This window comes from Rana temporaria, chromosome 10, assembly GCF_905171775.1.
Source record: "Rana temporaria chromosome 10, aRanTem1.1, whole genome shotgun sequence".
Classification (NCBI taxonomy): Eukaryota; Metazoa; Chordata; class Amphibia; order Anura; family Ranidae; genus Rana; species Rana temporaria.
The window spans coordinates 100,358,738-100,380,459 of NC_053498.1; the positions used below are offsets into that span (position 1 = coordinate 100,358,738).

At 42.1% G+C, this 21,722-nt stretch overlaps 1 protein-coding gene across 5 annotated transcripts in view; it reads left to right on the top strand.

Moving 5' to 3' along the window:
• MIB2 (MIB E3 ubiquitin protein ligase 2) overlaps positions 1-21,722 on the top strand; it is a 156,136-nt gene that overhangs the window by 89,737 nt on the left and 44,677 nt on the right. For 2 of the 5 annotated variants that reach the window (XM_040325820.1, XM_040325819.1), the window contains exons 6-13: positions 2,075-2,269; positions 4,299-4,441; positions 4,842-4,961; positions 8,478-8,582; positions 16,740-16,902; positions 17,317-17,450; positions 18,465-18,613; positions 19,108-19,264. In XM_040325820.1, the coding sequence (XP_040181754.1) occupies positions 2,075-2,269; positions 4,299-4,441; positions 4,842-4,961; positions 8,478-8,582; positions 16,740-16,902; positions 17,317-17,450; positions 18,465-18,613; positions 19,108-19,264 (1,166 nt within the window). The remainder of the gene's footprint in view (positions 1-2,074; positions 2,270-4,298; positions 4,442-4,841; positions 4,962-8,477; positions 8,583-16,739; positions 16,903-17,316; positions 17,451-18,464; positions 18,614-19,107; positions 19,265-21,722) is intronic. The other 3 variants (XM_040325822.1, XM_040325823.1, XM_040325824.1) reach the window with 3 other exon arrangements.

A 21,722-nucleotide genomic window follows, 5' to 3' on the forward strand; every position in this document is an offset into this window, starting at 1 on the left:
TTGTTGGCAGTAAAGTAGTGAGGAATATACTAGCACATATACTAGCACAGAATAATGATGATGCAGCAATGTTTCTGTTATGGTATAGGCATACATTTTTATTTTCACAATGCTGCAGTCAAAAATAGGACATTGGTAAACTTTCAAATCAAACAAATCTCAGGCTCCAGACGGGGTTCCCAAAAACAACTATAAAAAGTTCTTAGAACACCTAGTGTCCCACTTTGTATACCATTTTAACTATTTACAAGAGGGAGGCTCCATCCCTCTGAACGAGTATACAGCCTTCATCAGTGTCATTCTTAAACACCACAAAGATGTCACCAACTACCGGTCGACGCTAAATTTCTTTTTTTTTTTTTTTTGATCAACTGAAGCTTCAAAATACTAAAATACCTGCCCTGTGCCCGTATTCTTTTTTTAGAACAATACATACACAGCGACCAATAAGGCTTCAATCGATACTGCAAGACACTGGATAAAGTATGCAGGATGCTAGCTCTCACATATGCACTTCATTCTCGATGGGACGCTATGATCCATAGGGAAATCATGCTTTTGCCGCTAGACTTACACAAAGCTTTTACCTTCCAAGAGCATACAATTCCATCAGAGAACGTTGATCTTCCTTCATCTCCATTTAGCGAGGCACCAGACAGGGCTGTCTGTTATCTCTGCTAATTTTTGCAATAGTCATGAAGCCCCTGACTGTCACTATTCGCTCTAACCTAGATATTCAAGGGATAACTTGTGGTCGACACTAGCAAAAATGTGCCCTGTTTGCTTACAATGTCCTTCTGTATATCTCTAGTCAATATTCCAAGGTGGGTGCTGAAACGATCACCAGCTGGGCACTGGAGCCATCAAACAGATAAAAAATATTCGCCAGCACGCCATGGATCACCGATAGCGTCCAAAAAAATTTTTAATACAAAAAAGGCATTACAAAAAGTGCAACGTTTCAAGGCCACGCAGGACCTCTTCGTCAGACAAGTAATCAAGGATCTTTGATTACTTGCCTGACGAAGAGGTCCAGCATGGCCTCGAAACGTTGCACTTTTTGTAATGCCTTTTTTGTATTAAAACATTTTTTGGACGCTATCTGCGATCCATGGTGTGCTGGCGAATATTTTTTATTCTTCTGTATATCTCTTCTCCCTTTATTGCATTACCTAATCTGTTACCGTTACTACGGAAGTTTTCAGAATTTTCGGGTCTACTACTGAACCAAACTAAAACTATAGCCCTGAATATCAATCTTCTACAGTTGACTTGCAACACACAAATTTTGACTTTCAGTGGGCTTCTAAATCTCTCCTGTATCTGGATATCCTTACCTCATCTGTGGAGAAACTTTTTGCCGAAAACTATCCATCTCTATTTAAACAGTTTACAGCAGACCTCAACAGGTGGTCCAGTTTCCCACCATCATGGTTTCAGCAGAATTCAATCAAAATGAAGTTATTGCCTAGACTACTCTGTTTTTTCAGGGCACTTGCCATAGCAGTCCATAGACCTACTATGGTTACAAAACCACATTAACTGATTTATCTGGACTCACAAACGCCCTCAGATAAATTATTATTAAACGTTATACGCCCCAAGGCTACACAGAGGCCTAGGGCTCCCATTCTCTTAGTGTTTTATCATGAAGCCAAAGTCTCTCAATTGACTTATACTACAACAAAAATCCTTCCCCCAGTGGGTGTCTATAGAGGCTGTGTTGATATCAGTGCCTTCATAAGATCCTCCAACAGACTTTGTACACCCTCCACTATAACTTCGAACTATTTCTTGTCCTAGTTTTCTTTTTCCCCTCTTTGCTCATTTTATACCCCTTATATGTACTATACTGCAAACTTATATGTACTATACTGCCTGGTTTAACTATTTTTGCTCAAAAACAATATGACTGTGCCAAACTTGAGAGCCTTTGGTAGTGTACGCTCTATATATTCTGCTTCCTTATTGTGCTATGGTACTTCTTTTGTAAAACAGAATAAATAGATTGAAATCTATAAAAATAGGACATTGTTTTAATGTAAAACATTTTTCATTGTGCTGTGTTACCTAGGTGGGGAATCTAAAGTCGGCCGGGTTGTGGACATTCGTGGATGGGATGTGGAAACAGGACGCAGCGTGGCAAGTGTAACTTGGGCTGATGGCACCACTAATGTTTACAGAGTTGGGCACAAGGGCAAAGTAGATCTAAAGTGCATCGCAGAAGCTCAAGGAGGACATTACTACAAAGATCACTTACCTAAGCTTGGTAAGACAGACATACAGTTTGCATTAACATGTCAGTTGTATTTATTTTTATTATGTCAGTCAGCCACTTACTAAATAATTGTCATTTCTAATTAACATGTTTGCTTTGTATTTATGGACAGATTACCACCTCCTTTTGATGACATCTTAATATTTCCCTAGGCTGATCAGTGTAGACCTCCAGCCAAATTTCCCTTTTTGGGGTTACGGCTCGATTCACATCTATGCATGTTGCTTTTGAGCGTTTCTGCAGTGCTTTTTGCGGTGCTTGCCGTGTTTTCTGACACACTTTTTTACCGCGATTTTACAGCGATTTGCGTTTTGCATTTATTTTAATTTTTTTACACTTTATATAGCTGGTTGCTACGGAGGGGGCCAGGAAGCCGGCCGCTGCGTCCTAAACAACCGAAGAGTCATCAGTTGTCAGCGTGGTATACTGCGCACCTACACTGCACCAAAGATGCTGCTTGCAGGACTTTTTTCCCCGTCCTGCAAGCGCACCGCCCCAGTGTGAAAGCACTCAGACTTTCACACTGTGGAGGTAGTTTTCAGGCACTATTTTTACCACTAAAATGCCTAAAAACTGCCTCAGTTGTGAAAGGGGTCTATTGTTTTGGATAGAGTGGAGAGGGATTAGAACACCTGCCAGGTTTTTATTGCTGCCTGTGTTCTGATTACCACTTGACCTCTGGAAGATTTACACCCTGTCATGACCAGGCCATTTTTTTTTTTTTTTTGTATAAATGGTTTACGTGAACTTTTTAGCATCTAAAAACTATGGGATGTATTTAGGGATTTTTTTTTATGTATTTATTTATTTATTTTATGCTAGTAATGGCAGCGATCAGCGACTTATAGTGGGACTGCGATATTGCGGTGGACAATCAGACACTGATACTTTGCGGGAACCAGTGACACTAATACAGAGATCAGTGCTAAAAATATGCACTGTCACTGTACTAATGACACTGGCTGGGAAGGGATTAAACATCTAGGGCAATCAAAGGGTTAACTGTGTGCCTAGCCAGTGTTTATATGTGTATTGTAAGGTGCCTTTACTAAGGGAAGTAATGGATTTTGTTTCCTGCTTTGCAGGAACACAAAATCTATTATTTTCCCCATTAGAACTGAAATCTGCCTTGGTTACATAGGCAGATCTCAGTTCTCTGTGTATTACTGATAATCAGCAGGTCCTGGAGGACATCCAATGCCCAGCACCCACAGATCGGCTTCACAGACCGGGGCGGCACACGCATGCCCCCTGCAGGCAGAAGTGCAGAATTACGTATATATTCGTGATTCTGCACAGGAGAACGGCACCTGTAGCATGGGGCGGACGTTAGGAGTTAAGGAGATTCAGCCTTTCTATTTGTCCTGTTTGCTGTTATCATTGAACGTTAAAGTAAAAGAAAATCCCTAAACAGTAATAGAGGTGAAACCTTCCAATGGGAACACTCGTTCTCTTGACCTGGAGGGCCCCAAGGGATTCCCTTAGTTTGCAAGGATTTCCTCCCACTTTTTGGCTATGGAACAGAAAGTGAAGGTAAATCTCCGCAATGGGACACAGATGGTAAAAAAAAAAAAACTGACAGGGGTTCTAACCCTCCCTAAAGCCCTGTACACATGCTAGGTGTTCTCGGCAGTAAAAATTCCACGGAGAAAACCGAGGGGAAAACCAAGAACCCGGCAGGAAAACTGCCATGGAGCTTTGGCCGGGAATCCCGGCCATGTGTATGCTCCATGGGCACTGCCTCGCAGTCTTTCCCATAGGTAAGTCGTAGATCTGGCGGGAAAAAAAACAATAGGAAAATAGAGAGCAGGTTCTTTCCTGACGGGATTCCCGGCTGTTTTTCTGATGGAAAAACTGTGAGGATGCATACACACGTCCGGTTTTCCCGACCAAAAGCTCTCCTGGCAGTTTTCCTGCTGGGAAAACCGTTGTGTGTACGAGGCTTTACTGTATACAACATTTAAAAAAAAGTTTTGCCTATATTTCTACTTTAAATGTTATGACTTTTGTTGTTTTTCAGGAAAACCGGCAGAGATTCAGAGGAAAGAGAGTTCAGAACGGCATCCATTCCAGCATGGTGACAAAGTGAAGTGTCTCTTAGATGTTGAAATTTTGCGGGAAATGCAAGAGGGGCATGGAGGCTGGAATCCAAAAATGGCAGAGGTAATTGTCGCTGTAATGTTTCAGCCATTAATTTATTCACTTTGTTTTGTAACCTTACATAAAATTAGTATTTTCCCCTGGCTGAGAGCCAACTGAACAGAAAGCTTGAGTGGGAATGTTTGAAACCACATGTTTGAAATCAATTGACCCTAGTAATGACAACTCAACAACAGCTTTAAGTTTGAGTTTCAGTTATGACTGTGAACTCCATCGATCCCCAAAAACTTCTGTTTTACTATTTGTGCATTCACCTACTGCTACATTGTAAGGCAATGTGACAAGATAAATTTCAAACCAAACCAAGGGTTTGTTTTTACAAAATGTGATTTGACATAACCGTTTAATGTCATTGTATTGCGTGCTTCTTAATTCATTTTTTAAGCTTGTTTTGAATGTGCAGTTTATAGGTCAAACCGGAACAGTTCACAGAATCACAGAGAGGGGAGATGTCCGAGTGCAGTACAACAGTGAAACACGCTGGACCTTCCACCCTGGTGCTCTGACAAAGGTACCGCAAGATGTATGTAGAACACAACAGAGTAAAATATATATAAAATTGATTTGGAAGGAATAAGCAAGCATTTTATTACTCCAGATGCACCTCTGGATTAATCATTAGGCTCCAGCACTTCCTAATAATCAGTTCCACATGTTACATAGTAGGTGAGGTTGAAAAAAAACCCAAGTCTAACCTATGTGTGTGATTATATGTCAGTATTATCTTGTATATCCCTGTATGTTGTGGTCGTTTAGGTGCTTATGTAATAGTTTCTTGAAACCATTGATGCCCCCTGCTGAGACCACCGCCTGTGGAAGGGAATTCCAAGTTATATCCCTATTGTGGGGTCACCAGTACGGTATTTGTAAATTAAAATCATATTCCCTCTCAAGCGTCTCTTCTCCAGAGAGAATAAGTTCAGTGCTCGCAACCTTTCCTCATAACTAATATCCTCCAGACCCTTTATTAGCTTTGTTGCCCTTCTTTGAACTCTCTCCATTTCCAATACATCCTTCCTGAGGACTGGTGCCCTAGAACTGGACATACTCTAGGTGCGGCCGGACCAGAGTCTTGTAGAGCTGAAGAAGTATCGCTTTATCTCTGGAGTTAATCCCCTTTTTAATATTCTTTTTGCTTTGTTAGCAGCAGCTTGGCATTGCATGCCATTGCTGAGCCTCTCATCTACTAGGTCCTTTTCCATCCTAGATTCCCCATCCCTGTTTGATCAACTTCTGTTGAAGGGCTATGCTGGAAAACTTTTGTTGATCAATGTAATGTGACAGCAAGCAAAGTTACTGGCCGCCTTACTCCTACTTCATTCACAAGGGGTGGTGGTACCTAGTCCTTCAGAGAAAAAGGTTCTGAGGTTTATTCAAAACTGTTTGCAGTTCCCAAACAAAATGGGATCATCGGTCATTGTCTAAATTGGACAAAGGGAATATCTTGCATCAGAAGACACACAATCTACATACAGTGACTTGAAAAAGTATTTATACCCCTTGAAATTTTCCACATTTTGTCAAGTTATAACCAAAAAACATAAGTTTTTGGGGGATTTTATGTGATAGACCAACACAAAGTGGCACATAAATGTGAAGTGAAAGGAAAATGATAAATGTTTTTTAGAATTGTTTACAAATATCTGAAAAGTGTGGTGTGCATTTGTATTCAGCCCCCTTTAGTCAATACTTTGTAGAACCACCTTTCGCTGCAATTACAGATTCTGCCTTAAATGTCGCGCAAGATAGACTTAGGAAGGGTTCCAGGGATCCTCATTGCACTGACTGGTCCAGGACCATGTGATATACAGACTCCTGGTGAGAGAGCTTTGGGTTCTTCCAAAAAGATCAGATTTACTGGCAGAAGAACCTCTATTCCATCCTGTTTCTTAGTCACTTGCTTCAGCAGCATAGCTGTTAAAACCCAGGTTTTGAAGGCTAGGGTTATCTCTGTATTAATTATTCCCAAGTCAGAACAAGAATATCATCCTCTCATATATCTACCATCGCACACCAAAGACTTAATTTACCTGGTTCAAGGACAGACAACTAAGTCCCATGGAATACCCTGTTTTTCATATTTTGGCCTTTCTCTAGTCTGGTTTTGACCAGTGTCTGGCCATGAGAATCCCTTTCCAGAAACCTCTTGCTTCACAGTCCTTAATCAAGACTCTTTTTCAGGGAGTTGCTCACATAAATCCCCCAGTTCGACTTTCTCTGTATCACTTTCTCTGTGTTCCAAACCTGGTGCTGTCTGTACTCCAGATTAGAGATATATGTTTGGGAGACCTTATCTGGAAAGTTTCAATCCTGGTAAACGTTACATCTGTAAGGCATGTTTTTGAGCTGGTGCTTTGTTCACACATTCTCCATGTTCTACCAGGTGGATGTTCAGGCCTCAGCTGATACAAGCTTTGGTTGCAAGGTGCATCAAACTGAGTGTTTTTTGGATTTCTAAACCCTTGTTATTGTTGGCCTGTTGGCAGTTCTGTTTAATTTCTGCTATGTTGCTGCCCACCTTTCAGGTTATTACTTGGGGACATGATCATCCCATGATCTGTCCTGTACAGTGCAATTAAGATAAAGGGAATTATTACATACTCATAAAGTCCCTTATCTTGGAGAGCAGTACAGATCACAGGACCACAAAGTGGGTGGGATTTTATGAGCATGCACTAGGGGTGGTCCTAGCAAAGTTTTGGCAATTGGCCAATTACCTGAAGGTAGCCTGGATATACTGTACAACTTAAAACAATGGGAAACCATGCTAATGGTAAAAAAAAAAGCTGCCAGTATTAGATCCATTAGATTCCCATGGCTATAGTGTCAACAAAAATAAAACAAGTGCTGGAGAAATACAGTGGGGATCGAAAGTTTGGGCACCCCAGGTAAAAATTTGTATTAATGTGCATAACGAAGCCAAGGAAAGATGGGAAAAATCTCCAAAAGGCATCAAATTACAGATTAGACATTCTTATAATATGTCAAAAAAGTTAGATTTTATTTCCATCATCTACACTTTCAAAATTACAGAAAACAAAAGATGTAAATAAAAATCCCAAATATTGGGTTGTCCCCAGAAAAGTAATAGATGGGAAATCTTCCAATAGGGGCACTAGTTCTGGTGACCTGGGGTCCCCAAGGAATTCCCTTTATTTGCAGGGATTTCCTCTCACTTCCTGTTTGGCTATGGGACAGGATGTAAAGGGAAATCTCTGTAATGGGACACAGAAAAAATCTGTCAGGGGTTATAAGCTCCCTTGCTCCAAAATAGGGAAAAAAAGTTTTGCTTATAGTACTACTTTAATTCTTGCATTCAACTTTGTGCAGGTGGAAGGGAGCTGTAAATCTCCTAAGCTCCAACAGTGCAGATTTGCCTTTTTTGCATCTTTCACCCTCCCAACTGTTCTCCGATACTCCTTATTGCATGCTACAAAGCTGGTGTTCCACATGGGGGGGGGGGGGTTATATGAAAGTTCACTGGGTGGTGTTCCTAGCAAAGCTTTGATGCACCATACATTCTATAACGGATGCATACAATCGATCACCAAGAGAGTTAGATTGATTGATTATTATTTTTTGAGAAATCCAACAGGGGACTTGCTTCACAGCCGGTAATGTTTAACAAGCTGCACCCTTAACTCACAGTTAAGTCATTTGGTGTAAATCCTGAAAATATAACCATCAGAAGACAGTAGTTCAAGCCTTGACAGATTAGCCCTCATGTAGCAAATGATACAGATGTGATTCCTCATTAAAAACAAATAATTGAGTTCACTGGTGACTCCTTGACTTATCCATGAGTGTATCTGGTGGTTGGAAGGAATGAGTGTCACATGATCACTTCAACGCTGCTGCATCCCATTACAGTGATACGATGTATATTTATTTTCATAGTGTTGCCACTTATTGTCAGATTGTGGAGTTGTGCTTTACAATATCTTGATTGCAGTGTTTGTTTTTTTATTAGTTGCTTCTTTTTCCTTTTTTGCATACGATGGAAAATGCTTTTTTTTTATTTTGTTTCTTTCCTTTTTAGCACAACAGCATTTGGGTTGGTGATGTTGTGCGTGTGATGGATGACATGGATACAGTCAAGAAGCTACAAGTTGGTCACGGGGAGTGGACAGATGATATGGCCCCTGTGAGTGCCTAAAATTATTAGTGCCATTTTCAGCACTGGAAAACTTTCTTCTTCTGGAACTTTTCCAACTATTCATCTGTCTGCTCATTTCTCTGTGTTAACTCCCATTTTGAACAAATAACTATGGTATTGGTAGCAGTACAGTAACAGAATTTACCAGAGGTAACCCCATAGGGCCATGGAGATTACATTACAGCCTTTAAAGGTTTTGTATGTATATAGAAAAGTAGGAAAGTATATAGAAAAGTGAAAGTAGAGTGAGCTGACCTGAATCACTGATGGGAAGGGGGGAGCAGAGCTGCTCAGTCACTGCTGGGAGGGCAGAGTAGGGGGTAGATAAAGTGCTGAGTCACTGTTGAGGTGATTTGAGTTGCTGAATCACTTATGAGGAGTATAATCATACATGGATCAAAATTCGGTCAGCCTCTGCTGAACCAGCCAAATTTAAATCTATGTATGGGGATCGACTTCTGTACAACCAGTCTGTCAGATAAATGCTGCTTGATCAGCACTGCTAGCCATAGCCGGAAGCGCTGATCAGTTTATGCTTTCAGCATAAAGGAATGATTTCCAGTGCTCAGCCCACTATCCCAAAAGTAAGGCATAAACCCCATAATGTTTTGGATCTGGGACAAAAGTGAGACCAGCAAATACTGTCTGTTTAAGAGGGATGTGCATTGATATTTTCTGAAAGTGTCAGAAACCTCTCAGCATTTTATTTCAAAACATACATTTATAATATTTTTGGGGAAAAAAATTACCAAATAAAAAAATAATATTGCATATACAATTGCTACACAAGCCATGTTTTAACTTTAATATTATTAAAAATTATCTTTCCTTTTTAATTTGCAGCAGCTGTAATTTTCTGAAAAATTTAATGCAATATGGCAACCTAGAGGTGGTCTGTACAGTCATGGTGTACAGAATGCCTCTAGGAATGTAATTACCTGCTTGTGTGATTAGGTCACTGATTTTCCCAGAAGTCTGCACTAAGATACAAGTCAAGTTTTAAGCCCCTCCTGCGATAGGAATTTCAATTTGGCAAAATATTTCCCAAAGGATGCAAATCGTGCAGCTTTACTCATTAGAACACTAAAGCCCTGTACACACGATCGGATATCTGATGGAATCTAATCCGATGGATTTTTTCATCTGGCTATCCAATGAAGCTGACGTTCATCAGTCTTGCCAACACACCATCAGTCAAAAATCCGACCGTGTCCAAACGCGGTGACGTAAAACACTACGACGTGCTGAGAAAAATGAAGTTCAATGCTTCCGAGCATTCGTCGACTTGATTCTGAGCATGCGTGGATTTTTGACCGATGGACTTCCACACAGACGATGGTTTGTTTTTTTTCTTTCGGTTTTTTCTCCATAGGAAAAATTTAAAACATGTTCTATTTTTTTTCTCCAATGGAAAACAAACCGATGCCGCTCACTGTATCACTCGGCCCCACCCCTCGGCGCGCCGCATCACTGGATGTGATTGACAGCAGCGCCAGCCAATGCCTGCGCTGCTCTCAATCCATCCGCTCTAGCCAATCAGCGGCCAGGCTGATCGGCGAAGAGGATCTTGGGACCGCGCAGGACTTTTGACGGGTCAGTTAAGTAAAACGGAGGCTCGGGGGGGGGGGGGGGGCTCCAACATAAGATGTTTTTTCACCTTAATGCATAGATTGTATTAAGGTGAAAGAAAAAAATCATTTACAACTCCTTTAAGTGGAGAAGCAAAAAGTCAAATCTGCCACATTCCTGGCAAAACTCCAAAAATGGACTGGACAAAATTATTGTCACTTTCTCAAAATTGTAAGAAATAATTGGATTCCAAGTTTGTAATGCTCCTGTAATTTGTAATCAAAGTCACCTGTATTGGATAACAAGTGCTGACAATATAGAAATCACACTGGCAACCAGTTAAAATGGTGAACAATTGACTCAACCTTTCTGTTGTGTGTCTCTGTGTGCTAAACTGGGCATGGAGAAGACAAAGAGCAGCAAAGAAAAGTTGGAGGATTTGAGATCAAAAATTTTAGAAAAGCATGGACATTCTCAAGGTAAAAAGTCTGTTTCCAGAGATCCTAAAGTTCCTGTGTCCATTGTGCGCAGGGCCGACCTTAGGTGTTCAGGCGCCCTGTGCGAGCTAATCCTGTGGCGCCCCCCCAGACCGCTACACAATAAACTACACACAGACCGCTACACAATACACACACTGACCGCTACACAATACACACACTGACCGCTACACAATACACACACTGACCGCTACACAATACACACACTGACCGCTACACAATAAACTACCCACAGACCGCTGCACAATACACACTGACCGCTGCACAATACACACACTGACCGCTGCACAATACACACACTGACCGCTACACAATACACACACTGACCGCTACACAATACACACACTGACCGCTACACAATAAACTACCCACAGACCGCTGCACAATACACACACTGACCGCTACACAATACACACACTGACCGCTGCACAATACACACACTGACCGCTGCACAATACACACACAGACCGCTGCACAATACACACACTGACCGCTGCACAATACACACACTGACCGCTGCACAATACACACACTGACCGCTACACAATACACACACTGACCGCTACACAATACACACACTGACCGCTGCACAATACACACACTGACCGCTACACAATACACACACTGACCTCTACACAATACACACACTGACCGCTACACAATACACACACTGACCGCTACACAATACACACACTGACCGCTGCACAATACACACACTGACCGCTGCACAATACACACACAGACCGCTGCACAATACACACACTGACCGCTGCACAATACACACACTGACCGCTACACAATACACACACTGACCGCTACACAATACACACACTGACCGCTACACAATACACACACTGACCGCTGCACAATACACACACTGACCGCTACACAATACACACACTGACCGCTACACAATACACACACTGACCGCTGCACAATACACACACTGACCGCTGCACAATACACACACAGACCGCTGCACAATACACACACTGACCGCTACACAATACACACACTGACCGCTACACAATACACACACTGACCGCTGCACAATACACACACTGACCGCTGCACAATACACACACAGACCGCTGCACAATACACACACTGACCGCTGCACAATACACACACTGACCGCTACACAATACACACACACTGACCGCTACACAATACACACACTGACCGCTACACAATACACACACTGACCGCTACACAATAAACTACCCACAGACCGCTGCACAATACACACACTGACTGCTACACAATACACACACACTGACCGCTACACAATACACACACACTGACCGCTACACAAACTACCCACAGACCATTACACAATAAACAACCCACAGACCGCTATACAATACACACAGACCACTACACAATAAACTACCCACAGACCATTACACAATAAACTACCCACACACCGCTACACAATACACACTGACTGCTACACAATAAACTACCCACAGACCACTACACAATACACACAGACACTACAGCATTGGTGCATTTTACTATAGAGGCATTGGTGGACTACAAGGCCCAGCATTTTACTATAGGGGGCTCTGGTGGACTACAATGACCATCATTTTAGTCCCACCAATGCCTCCTATAGTAAAATGCTGGGCCTTGTAGTCCACCAGAGCCCCCTATAGTAAAATGCTGGGCCTTGTAGTCCACCAGAGCCCCCTATAGTAAAATGCTGGGCCTTGTAGTCCACCAATGCCCCCTATAGTAATTGGTGCATTTTACTATAGAGGCAATGGTGGACTACAAGGCCCAGCATTTTACTATAGGGGGCTCTGGTGGACTACAAGGCCCAGAATTTTACTATAAGGGGCTCTGGTGGACTACAATGACCAGCATTTTAGTCCCACCAATGCCTCCTATAGTAAAATGCTGGGCCTTGTAGTCCACCAGAGCCCCTATAGTAAAAGGCCCAGCATTTTACTATGGAGGCATCACACGTTACACACTGACTTTCTGGCTGCTCCCTCCCTCCCTCTCCCCAGACCAATACCTACTCCCTCGGGGGGGTGACACAGAGGAGGGGGTAAACTGACCTGGCAGATGAGTCCTCAGGAGACACACATCGGGAGGCAGGACTCTGGGAGCAAGCAAGCAGGCACGATCATCGAATCCACAGTGCAGCTCCACCCCCGCCTACACACATGACCAGCACCAGCTCAGCATGGCCATTCACAGACCCCCATGTCTGCTTCCAGGCATGCCCCGCCCATCGCACATGGCCTGTTCTGCCAATCACAGAGCACCCACTGGCTCAAAGCACATCGCATATCGTGACAGCGACAGCGAGTGGAGAAATCCGGCTGCTACTGGCCACAGGACTCAACAGGCACGGCGCCCTGTTGCTCATGGCGCCTTGTGCGGGCGCACGACTCGCACAACGCTAAGGCCGGCCCTGATTGTGCGCATCATTGTGAAAAAAAATTACAGCCCATGGCACTGTAGCTAACCACCCTGGACGTGGACAAAAGAGAAAAAATTACCAAAGATTGCAACAAAGGATTGTTCGAATGGTGGATAAAGAAACTTGATCACTTTCCAAAAAAAATCAAGCTGACCTTTAGTCACAGGGTACAACTGTGTCAGTTTGCACTATACATCTACATTCGAATGAAAAGGGACACTATGATAGGAGACCCAGGAGGACCCCACTGCTACACAGAAACATAAAAAAGCCAGATTAGAGTTTGCCAAGGAAGGATGTGCTATGGGCAGGCAAAACAAAATGACCGCTTCATTCTACTGTTTTCAGAAAAAAAAATACCGTAGGCCTTTAACCACTTCTCTACTTTGGGTGTTTTTCAGATTTGGTGTTTACAAGACTAAAATAGTTTTTTTTGCTAGAAAATTACTTAAAACCCACAAACATTATATATTTATTTTTTTCTAATACCCTAGAGAATAAAATGGCAGTCATTGCAATACTTTTTGTCACACCATATTTGCGCAGCGGTCCTACAAGCGCACTTTTTTTGAAAAAAAATCACTTTTTTGAATTAAAAAATAAGACAGCAAAAAATTTGGCCCAATTTTTTTATATATTGTGAAAGATAATGTTACGCCAAGTAAAATGATACCCAACATGTCACGCTTACAAATTGCGCCCGCTCGTGGCATGGCGTCAAACTTTTACCCTTAAAAATCTCGATAGGCGACGTTTAAAAAATTCTATAGGTTGCATTTTTTGATTTACAGAGTAGGTCTAGGGCTATAATTATTGCTCTAACGATCGCGGCGATACCTCACTTGTGTGGTTTGAACACCGTTTTCATATGCGGGCGCTACTCGCGTATGCGTTCGCTTCTGCGCGCAAGCTCGTCGGGACGGGGCGTTTTAAATTTTTATTTTTTTTTTCTTATTTATTTTTATTTATTTTATTATTTTTTACACTGGAAAAAAAAATGATCACTTTTATTCCTATTACAAGGAATGTAAACATCCCTTGTAATAGAAAAAAGCATGACAGGTCCTCTTAAATATAAGATCTGGGGTCAAAAAGACCTCACATCTCATATTTAGACTAGAATGCAAAAAAAAAAAATTAAACGTCACTTCCGCCCAGCAGAGCTATGGGGACGGGTGGGGGCCATCTTGCCCTCACTCGCAACCCCACACAGCTGCCGAACGGACCTGATCTCCTCCGCCGCTACCGACGGCTCCGGTAAGCGGTGGAGGGCGCGGCGGGAGAGGGAGGGCCCTCTCCCGCCGCCGATAACGGCGATCTCGCGGCGAATCTGCCGCGGAGACCGCCATTATCGTTAACCGAACCGCTCACACTAAAGATGGATACCTCGGTTGTGGCAGCAGCTGCTGCCGTTACCGAGATATCCATCTTTAAAGTTAGGCCGTATAAAGTCGTACAGCGGTTTGGAAGTGGTTAAAGAAAAGAATACAGTCCCTACAGTCAAACATGGTAGAGGTTCACTGATGTTTTGGGGTTGCTTTGCTGCTACAGGCACTGAATGTCTTGACCGTGTGCATGGAATTATGAAATCTGAAGACTACCAAAGAATTTTGGGGTGCAATGTAGGGCCCATTGTCAGAAGGTTGGCACTCCGTCAGAGGTCATGAGTCTTACAGCAGGACAATGTCAAAAAGCACACAGAAATGGTTTAAGACAAAGCACTGGAGAGTAGAGAACTGGCCAGCAATGAGTCCAGTTCTAAATCTCATAGAACACCTGTGGAGAGATCTCAAAACAGCAGTTGGTGGAAGGAACCCCTCCAATCTGAGAGACCTGGAGCAGTTGGTGAAAGAAGAGTGGTCCAAAATTCCAGGACAGAGGTGTAAGTAACTCATTGATGGTTACAGGAAGCGATTGATTTCAGTTTTTTTCTAGGGAGTGTGCTAACAAATATTAAATTGAGGGTGCCAATAATTGTGTCCAGTTCATTTTTGGAGTTTTGCATGGAATGTGTCGGATTTGGCTTTTTGTTTTTCATTTTTTTGTGCCATACCAATACAAACAAAGGAAATAAACATGAGAATGCTCAAACATTTGTCATTGCAACAATTATTTGGGTACATTATCTGACAGAAATGCAGGGGTGCCAATATCTTTGACCATGACTATATATCGCATTCAATGTTGGGCATCCTATTTGTGTGGATGTTGCTACGTTATGTAAAACTATTTGTTTAGTTTGTTACATTTTTGAATAGGGTACCTCGACATTGTGTATCATTTTAAAGGCTGCCTTGGCTGAAGAAAGGTTGAGAAACAGTGTCCTAGACTATGATACGAAAATAAATACAAGGGCAAATTTGTTCAAAATGCTGGGAGTGTTAATGTCACAAGTTCTCTAAAAATCTTCCTCTTGTTTTCTGTATTGTCTTCATGCTTTTTGCTTCCGACATTGGCCATGAACTCTTATAGCCAGATTCAGTAAGACTTACATGGGGTCACGGGTAATTTACATGGAGCACGCCCCCTACCTGCCTATTTTGAATTAGGCGGGGTTACGCCGGGCCATTTGCACTACGCCAACGTAACTTAGGAGGCAAGTGCTTTGTGAATACAGTACTTGCCTCACTATGTTACGTCGGCGTAGTGCAAATGGGATGCGCTACGCCGAACTAAAGATGCGCCCGTCTTACTGAATCTGGCTATTAGTTTCTATGTCCACTAACTTTCTGTTAAAATAAATGCATGATTCCTCTTCAGACTTTGCTGAATCTCTGGTCCCACTTGACCAGGCATTTTGTATTTGACACAGGACTCTTCTAATTTGAATTGTCAGCGACAGAAGGCCCAACTGTTCCTGTAGTCTTCCTGCAACAATATCTAAAGGCATTTTTTTATCTTTAGAGCTTTAATGTTTAGCTCTAAATTTTTTCAATTTGTGTGTCAGTGGCTAGATGTCACCTAAAGCTTCACAGTTACTTTCCTGCTAATTGGCATACCTTACACACTGCCTACCAACTCTTAAGAGTGTGTAACAACAATGTAAAATAACAAAACCCTATAGTCAGGAGGAATATAAAAACTACAGAGTAGTGTAGCTTGACTTATGTACTCTCCTGGGTGGTAGACAGCATGTGAGTTTAGGCAATTGAACAGGGCTGTAATTGTCAAACTTCGGGTGATAAAGTTAAATTTCCGGCTCCAACTAAATTAGAAGAGTAGCCAATGCAGGTTTTTATAGACCACATTCTGGCTGGACTTTCCTTCTGTTGGGGCAGCCTGAAGAAGCCAAATAAGTAGTCATGGTCTGAACTCTGAAGATGGCGTTCAGCCCAGAACTTCCCCCACACTCTTTGAATCTGAGTTTTTCAGGGTTGGTAACAGTCAAAACTGCTTGCTAAGTATTGACTGCATTGCATGAATGTCCTTTGTGTGAACAAATCCTATATCCCTAGATCTAATGATAATTTTGGCATGTATTGTACTCTGACAGTAACCTTTGCTTATTCATGTTTTTGTCATATGCTAAGATTCTAGTTGTCCATGGTTTTTAGCAAAAGAAAAACAGCAACTCTTTCCTGTAGTTGTCATCTGTGCTTTACCTGAAATGAATCGCCATTTTACATGTCCACTTTATTTTGTTAGGCTCTGGGTCAAATCGGCAAAGTTATTAAAGTGTTTGGAGATGGAGACATGAGAGTGTCTGTTGGTGGCCAGTCCTGGACGTTTAACCCTGCTTGCCTCTCTTCCTATCAGAGAGACAATGATGCCAATCTCATGACAACAGAAAATGCCAAGGAGTCCAAAAGTAAGCCAATCGCACAGCTATGATTAAAGAACTCATCAGCCACTTGTGTGTTTCTTTAAATCTAATATGTACCCGTCGCCCTGGGGTGAGCTGGCTGTGGCAACAGATTGAGGGCGCTGTGTTGCATGGAAGAGGTAGGGGGATGGCTTTCCCAACTCACTTTACTAGGCAATTGCAATTCTCGGCATTGTTCCCTCTCCCTATCATATGGTGATTTGATTACAAATCTGCATTCAGCGGGTGGAACTCAATTTTAACCTTCAAAGTAGACATAAAAAAGAAACCCCAACTGCACATAACCTGATTTAAGTCAAGTTCATTGGTGGATTTTTTTTTTTATCAGAGTGAGGTTTTTTGTTAATAATCCTGTTTAATTTAAAATGCATTTCACATAGTAAACGTTTCCATTGGCAGGTACACTGGTCTCCATGTTAGAAAAGATTCTGGCTCAGAAGACAGATTGTGAAAGTCCCAGTTCCCTGGTGATAGAAGCGGCCCAGGGAAACAATGGCAAAGTGAGGGAGATGCTCCAGAAGCACCCAGACAAGGTACCCCTCACCTGAAATTATTTACACAGTCAGGAATGTCATTCATTGAAAGCAACCATGAAATCTTAGCTTTAAGTAGTGAGTTTAATTGTGTGCCACCTTTTTATACTATTCATAACAATAGTGAGATTTCAGTCCAAAGGTTCCCAACCTCGCCCACCTCCCCCAACCATTTTAAGGAGTTCTCCCTTGTTGGTGTTTTCATTTATTTTACATAATGGAACATGCATTAAGAGTAAAGCTGTGTGAATTTAATCTGTTTGCCATCCCATTTTTTCAGCACAATATATATTTTTATTTGCTTAGGTATGTGGATGCAAACATGTTCATTCTGTGAGGAGTCCCTCAGTTTATAAATCCAAGCTATTGGGGTTTGTGATTGGCAAGATTTCCTTTAGACCAGACAAATTTCCATGTCCTCTGGTGTGTCACATATTTCATGTTCTGGCATAAAAATTGTGTGAACTAGTTTTCTATTCTCTAATCGGCACACTCTTGACACATTAGGTGTGAAATGTCATGGTGTTTTGAGGGTTCAGATATTAAACAAGTATTAGAAAAAAAAAGAGAATGGTTCACGTCATCAATATCTACCAATTTTTTAAATTTTAGTTTTGAATGGGCTAGTCCTTCAAATGTGATGACTCATAATAATGTGCACCCAGCAGATTCCTAGTTTTTCCCTTTTGCTTGATTATCCAAAATGTAGTTTAGTGGGATTTGGCTGCCATCCAAGCAGGATTCCTCCCTTTGACTTGAGGTAAACCAGAACCTGGGCTGCTTTGCATCACCATCAGTCTGGCTAATTAAAACCATGTAACCTTCCAGTGTATAATGCCTTCACTCGTACTTTAGAATACATGACTGCATTACCATTGGCAGGTGTTCCCACCAGCTGCCACAGATAAAATGAAAGTGCTCCGTTCACTTCTCCATTCAAAGGCTCCGTTCCCACCTTGCAGTACAAGGCCTCTGCTTGTGTGTTTGATGGTTGATGCTGTTTTTCCATGGTAGGTGGATATAAGGAACCAGGGAAGGACAGCTCTACAGGTGGCTTCCCACTTGGGACATGTGGAGGTGGTGAAGATCTTAATTCAAGCCAATGCAAACATCGACCTTAAGGATGACGAAGGAGATTCTGCATTACATTATGCTGCTTATGGGTAAGAGCTGTACAGCTATGAAAATAAAAAATAGGTCCAGTGAGCTAATAGTTTCAGGCTGCAGACATGACAAAAAAAATAAAACTATATTGGGCATGTTGATGTGCAAATAAAATTACCTCTATTAATGCCTATCCCACGCTTCACTGCTGCTCTGTTTGGTAAAACTGTTTATTTCATTCAGCCCCCACACACGGTTACTGCAAGTGCTGAACGTCCAGCCTTGAGACTTGTAGTTCCAGTTGAAGCCCATGCAGAATGCTTGTTGTACACCTCCTCCATTCAGGAAAACCTTGTAATATTTTCACTAAATGCAAGGCTTTCTGTGATTGGAGAAGGAGAGATGACAACTACCCAGTCGCGTAAAGCCTTGCATAAACATGGCACAGTTGATTCTATATTCTTGTATTAAACTTAGTTGTGGTAATGCATTGCAGCTTTTATTTCTCCATCTTTCTCAGAACGTTCCTCTAATTTTACTGTTTTGTTCTCAGTAACCAGGGTGCTATCATCCGACTGTTGCTGGCAAAAGGAGCCAACGCCGAGTTACTTAATAATGCCAAGTGTACTGCTCTGTACATAGCTGTCAATAAAGGCTTCACGGAGGTGGTGCAAATACTCTGTATGCCCAACTGTGCCATCAATGTCCAGGTGAGCTGTGAGAGAATTACAGATGTACAGTAGGTGACCATATGCCACCCATTCTATTCTACTCTAAGAATATTCTGTGTTACTATTTACTTTGTATTTTATCTGGTAAAACTATGAATTCAGGTTGATTAGACTAATTAAAATGTTTCACTGGTGCTCCTTTTCAGAATAATGAAAATGTGGGTTGCTCACCTTGCTTCCTTTCACATAAGAGAGTGTGCGTTAGACTAGAGCATCCCAGAGCTCACACAGGGCTGTCTGTCTTTGCTTCTAGCAGTTGAACAGGCTGAGGAGAGAGACCCAGAAGAGAAATACTGTATATGCTGCTGGGAAAGGGGACATTAAAGTGAAACTGTTGCATTGCCTTGCATTGCTAAAGCACAGGATTGCTTCAAAGGCAATGTGGTTTGCGTTTTTTTTTTATTATTATTATTATTGCATTTAGGGTTATTTCAAAATTCTTACTTAGGAGTTGTAGCAGCAGATAAAGCTCTAGGCCAGAGGTCTCAAACTGGTGGCCCTCCAGCTGTTGCAGAACTACAAGTCCCATGAGGCATTGCAAGGCTGACAGTTACAAGCATGACTCCCACAGGCAGAGGCATGATGGGACTTGTAGTTTTGCAACAGCTGAAGGGCCGCCAGTTTGAGACCCCTGCTCTAGGCTATCTCCATTACTTCTGTTTAGCTATTCCACTACCATGCCCTCTGTATCTGAAGCATTGTGATTGTGTGTTATTTATGGTTAATTATGGAGCTGGCACACTTCCTTCTCACTTTGATAGCACATAGGGAGCTACATAGTTACATAGTTAGTTACATAGTTAGTCAGGTTGAAAAAAGACACAAGTCCATCCAGTTCAACCACAAAAAAATTTAAATAAATAAACAAAATAAAAAACACAATACAATCCCATACACCCAACTCCATACCCACAGTTGATCCAGAGGAAGGCAAAAAAAACCAGCAGAGCATGAGATCCAATTTGCTACAGCAGGGGAAAAAAATTCCTTCCTTATCCCCCGAGAGGCAATCGGATTTACCCTGGATCAACTTTACCTATAAATGTCAGTACTCAGTTATATTCTGTACATTTAGGAAAGAATCCAGGCCTTTCTTAAAGCAATCTACTGAGCTGGCCAGAACCACGTCTGGAGGGAGTCTGTTCCACATTTTCACAGCTCTTACTGTGAAGAAACCTTTCCGTATTTGGAGATGAAATCTCTTTTCCTCTAGATGTAAAGGGTGCCCCCTTGTCCTCAGTGTTGACCGTAAAGTAAATAACTCAACACCAAGTTCACTGTATGGACCTCTTATATATTTGTACATGTTGATCATATCCCCCCTTATTCTCCTCTTCTCAAGAGTGAATAAATTCAGTTCCTCTAATCTTTTCTCATAGCTGAGCTCCTCCATTCCTCTTATCAGTTTGGTTGCCCTTCTCTGCACTTTCTCCAGTTCTCCAATATCCTTTTTGAGAACTGGTGCCCAAAACTGAACTGCATATTCCAGATGAGGTCTTACTAATGATTTGTACAGGGGAAAATTATATCTCTGTCTCTGGAGTCCATACCTCTCAATACAAGAAAGGACTTTGCACGCTTTGGAAACCGCAGCTTGGCATTGCATGCCATTATTGAGCTTATGATCTACCAAAACCCCCAGACAGCTACAGCAGCTTGTACCCGGTGTGCTGTGGCATGTTTTTTGTGATTTTATTATTTTTACAATAAAATAAACTTTTTTGAAGTGCGGCTCTCCAAACATTCCTCTTCAATTTGCATTACTATTCCAAATGTCAGTTTATATATTTAAATACTGTAGATGAGGTTTGACTATTGCATTAACTTACTCAAAAGTAGAAACGGGTTTTCATATTTTCTTTATCTTACAGTACAGCACATAAGCTTTCAGTCTAAACTGATGGATTATATGCTGCCTTCAGGTGATTGGACACCGACACAGCCACTGAAAGCTTTAACAATCCCTCATATAACCCCTCCCACCATACAATCGGCAGTTTTTTGTTGGTGGTCTTATGTGATGGATGCATCTTTGGCATGAGAGAATATAGATAACTAGTAGGGAATGGTTACAGGCTTTACCAGGCCACTGCGCAGAGGGTATTAGCGTTCGCGGTCAGTGCCCCGATGCTTTGTGCTTAGGGGACTGTACGCAGATCCTGCACAAAGAAGGGAGCAGGATTGGACTCTAATGTTGCGACTGCACTGTATCCAGTGTACAGTTGACTCACCTAGGTACCTGATACAGCATGTGCATGAACACTAGGTGATCTCCAGGTCCAAGGCTGTGGTCCACCGATGAGGGAACCCTGCCCTTGAGGACTCCCTCACCTTCCCCCCGTTCCCCCATTCCCTCTTGGGGAGATGGGTCCAACCAAAGTGAGCAAAGTTACCCAGCATTGGCCCTGGGGATACTTTTCAGGGTGTGTCAAGTCAG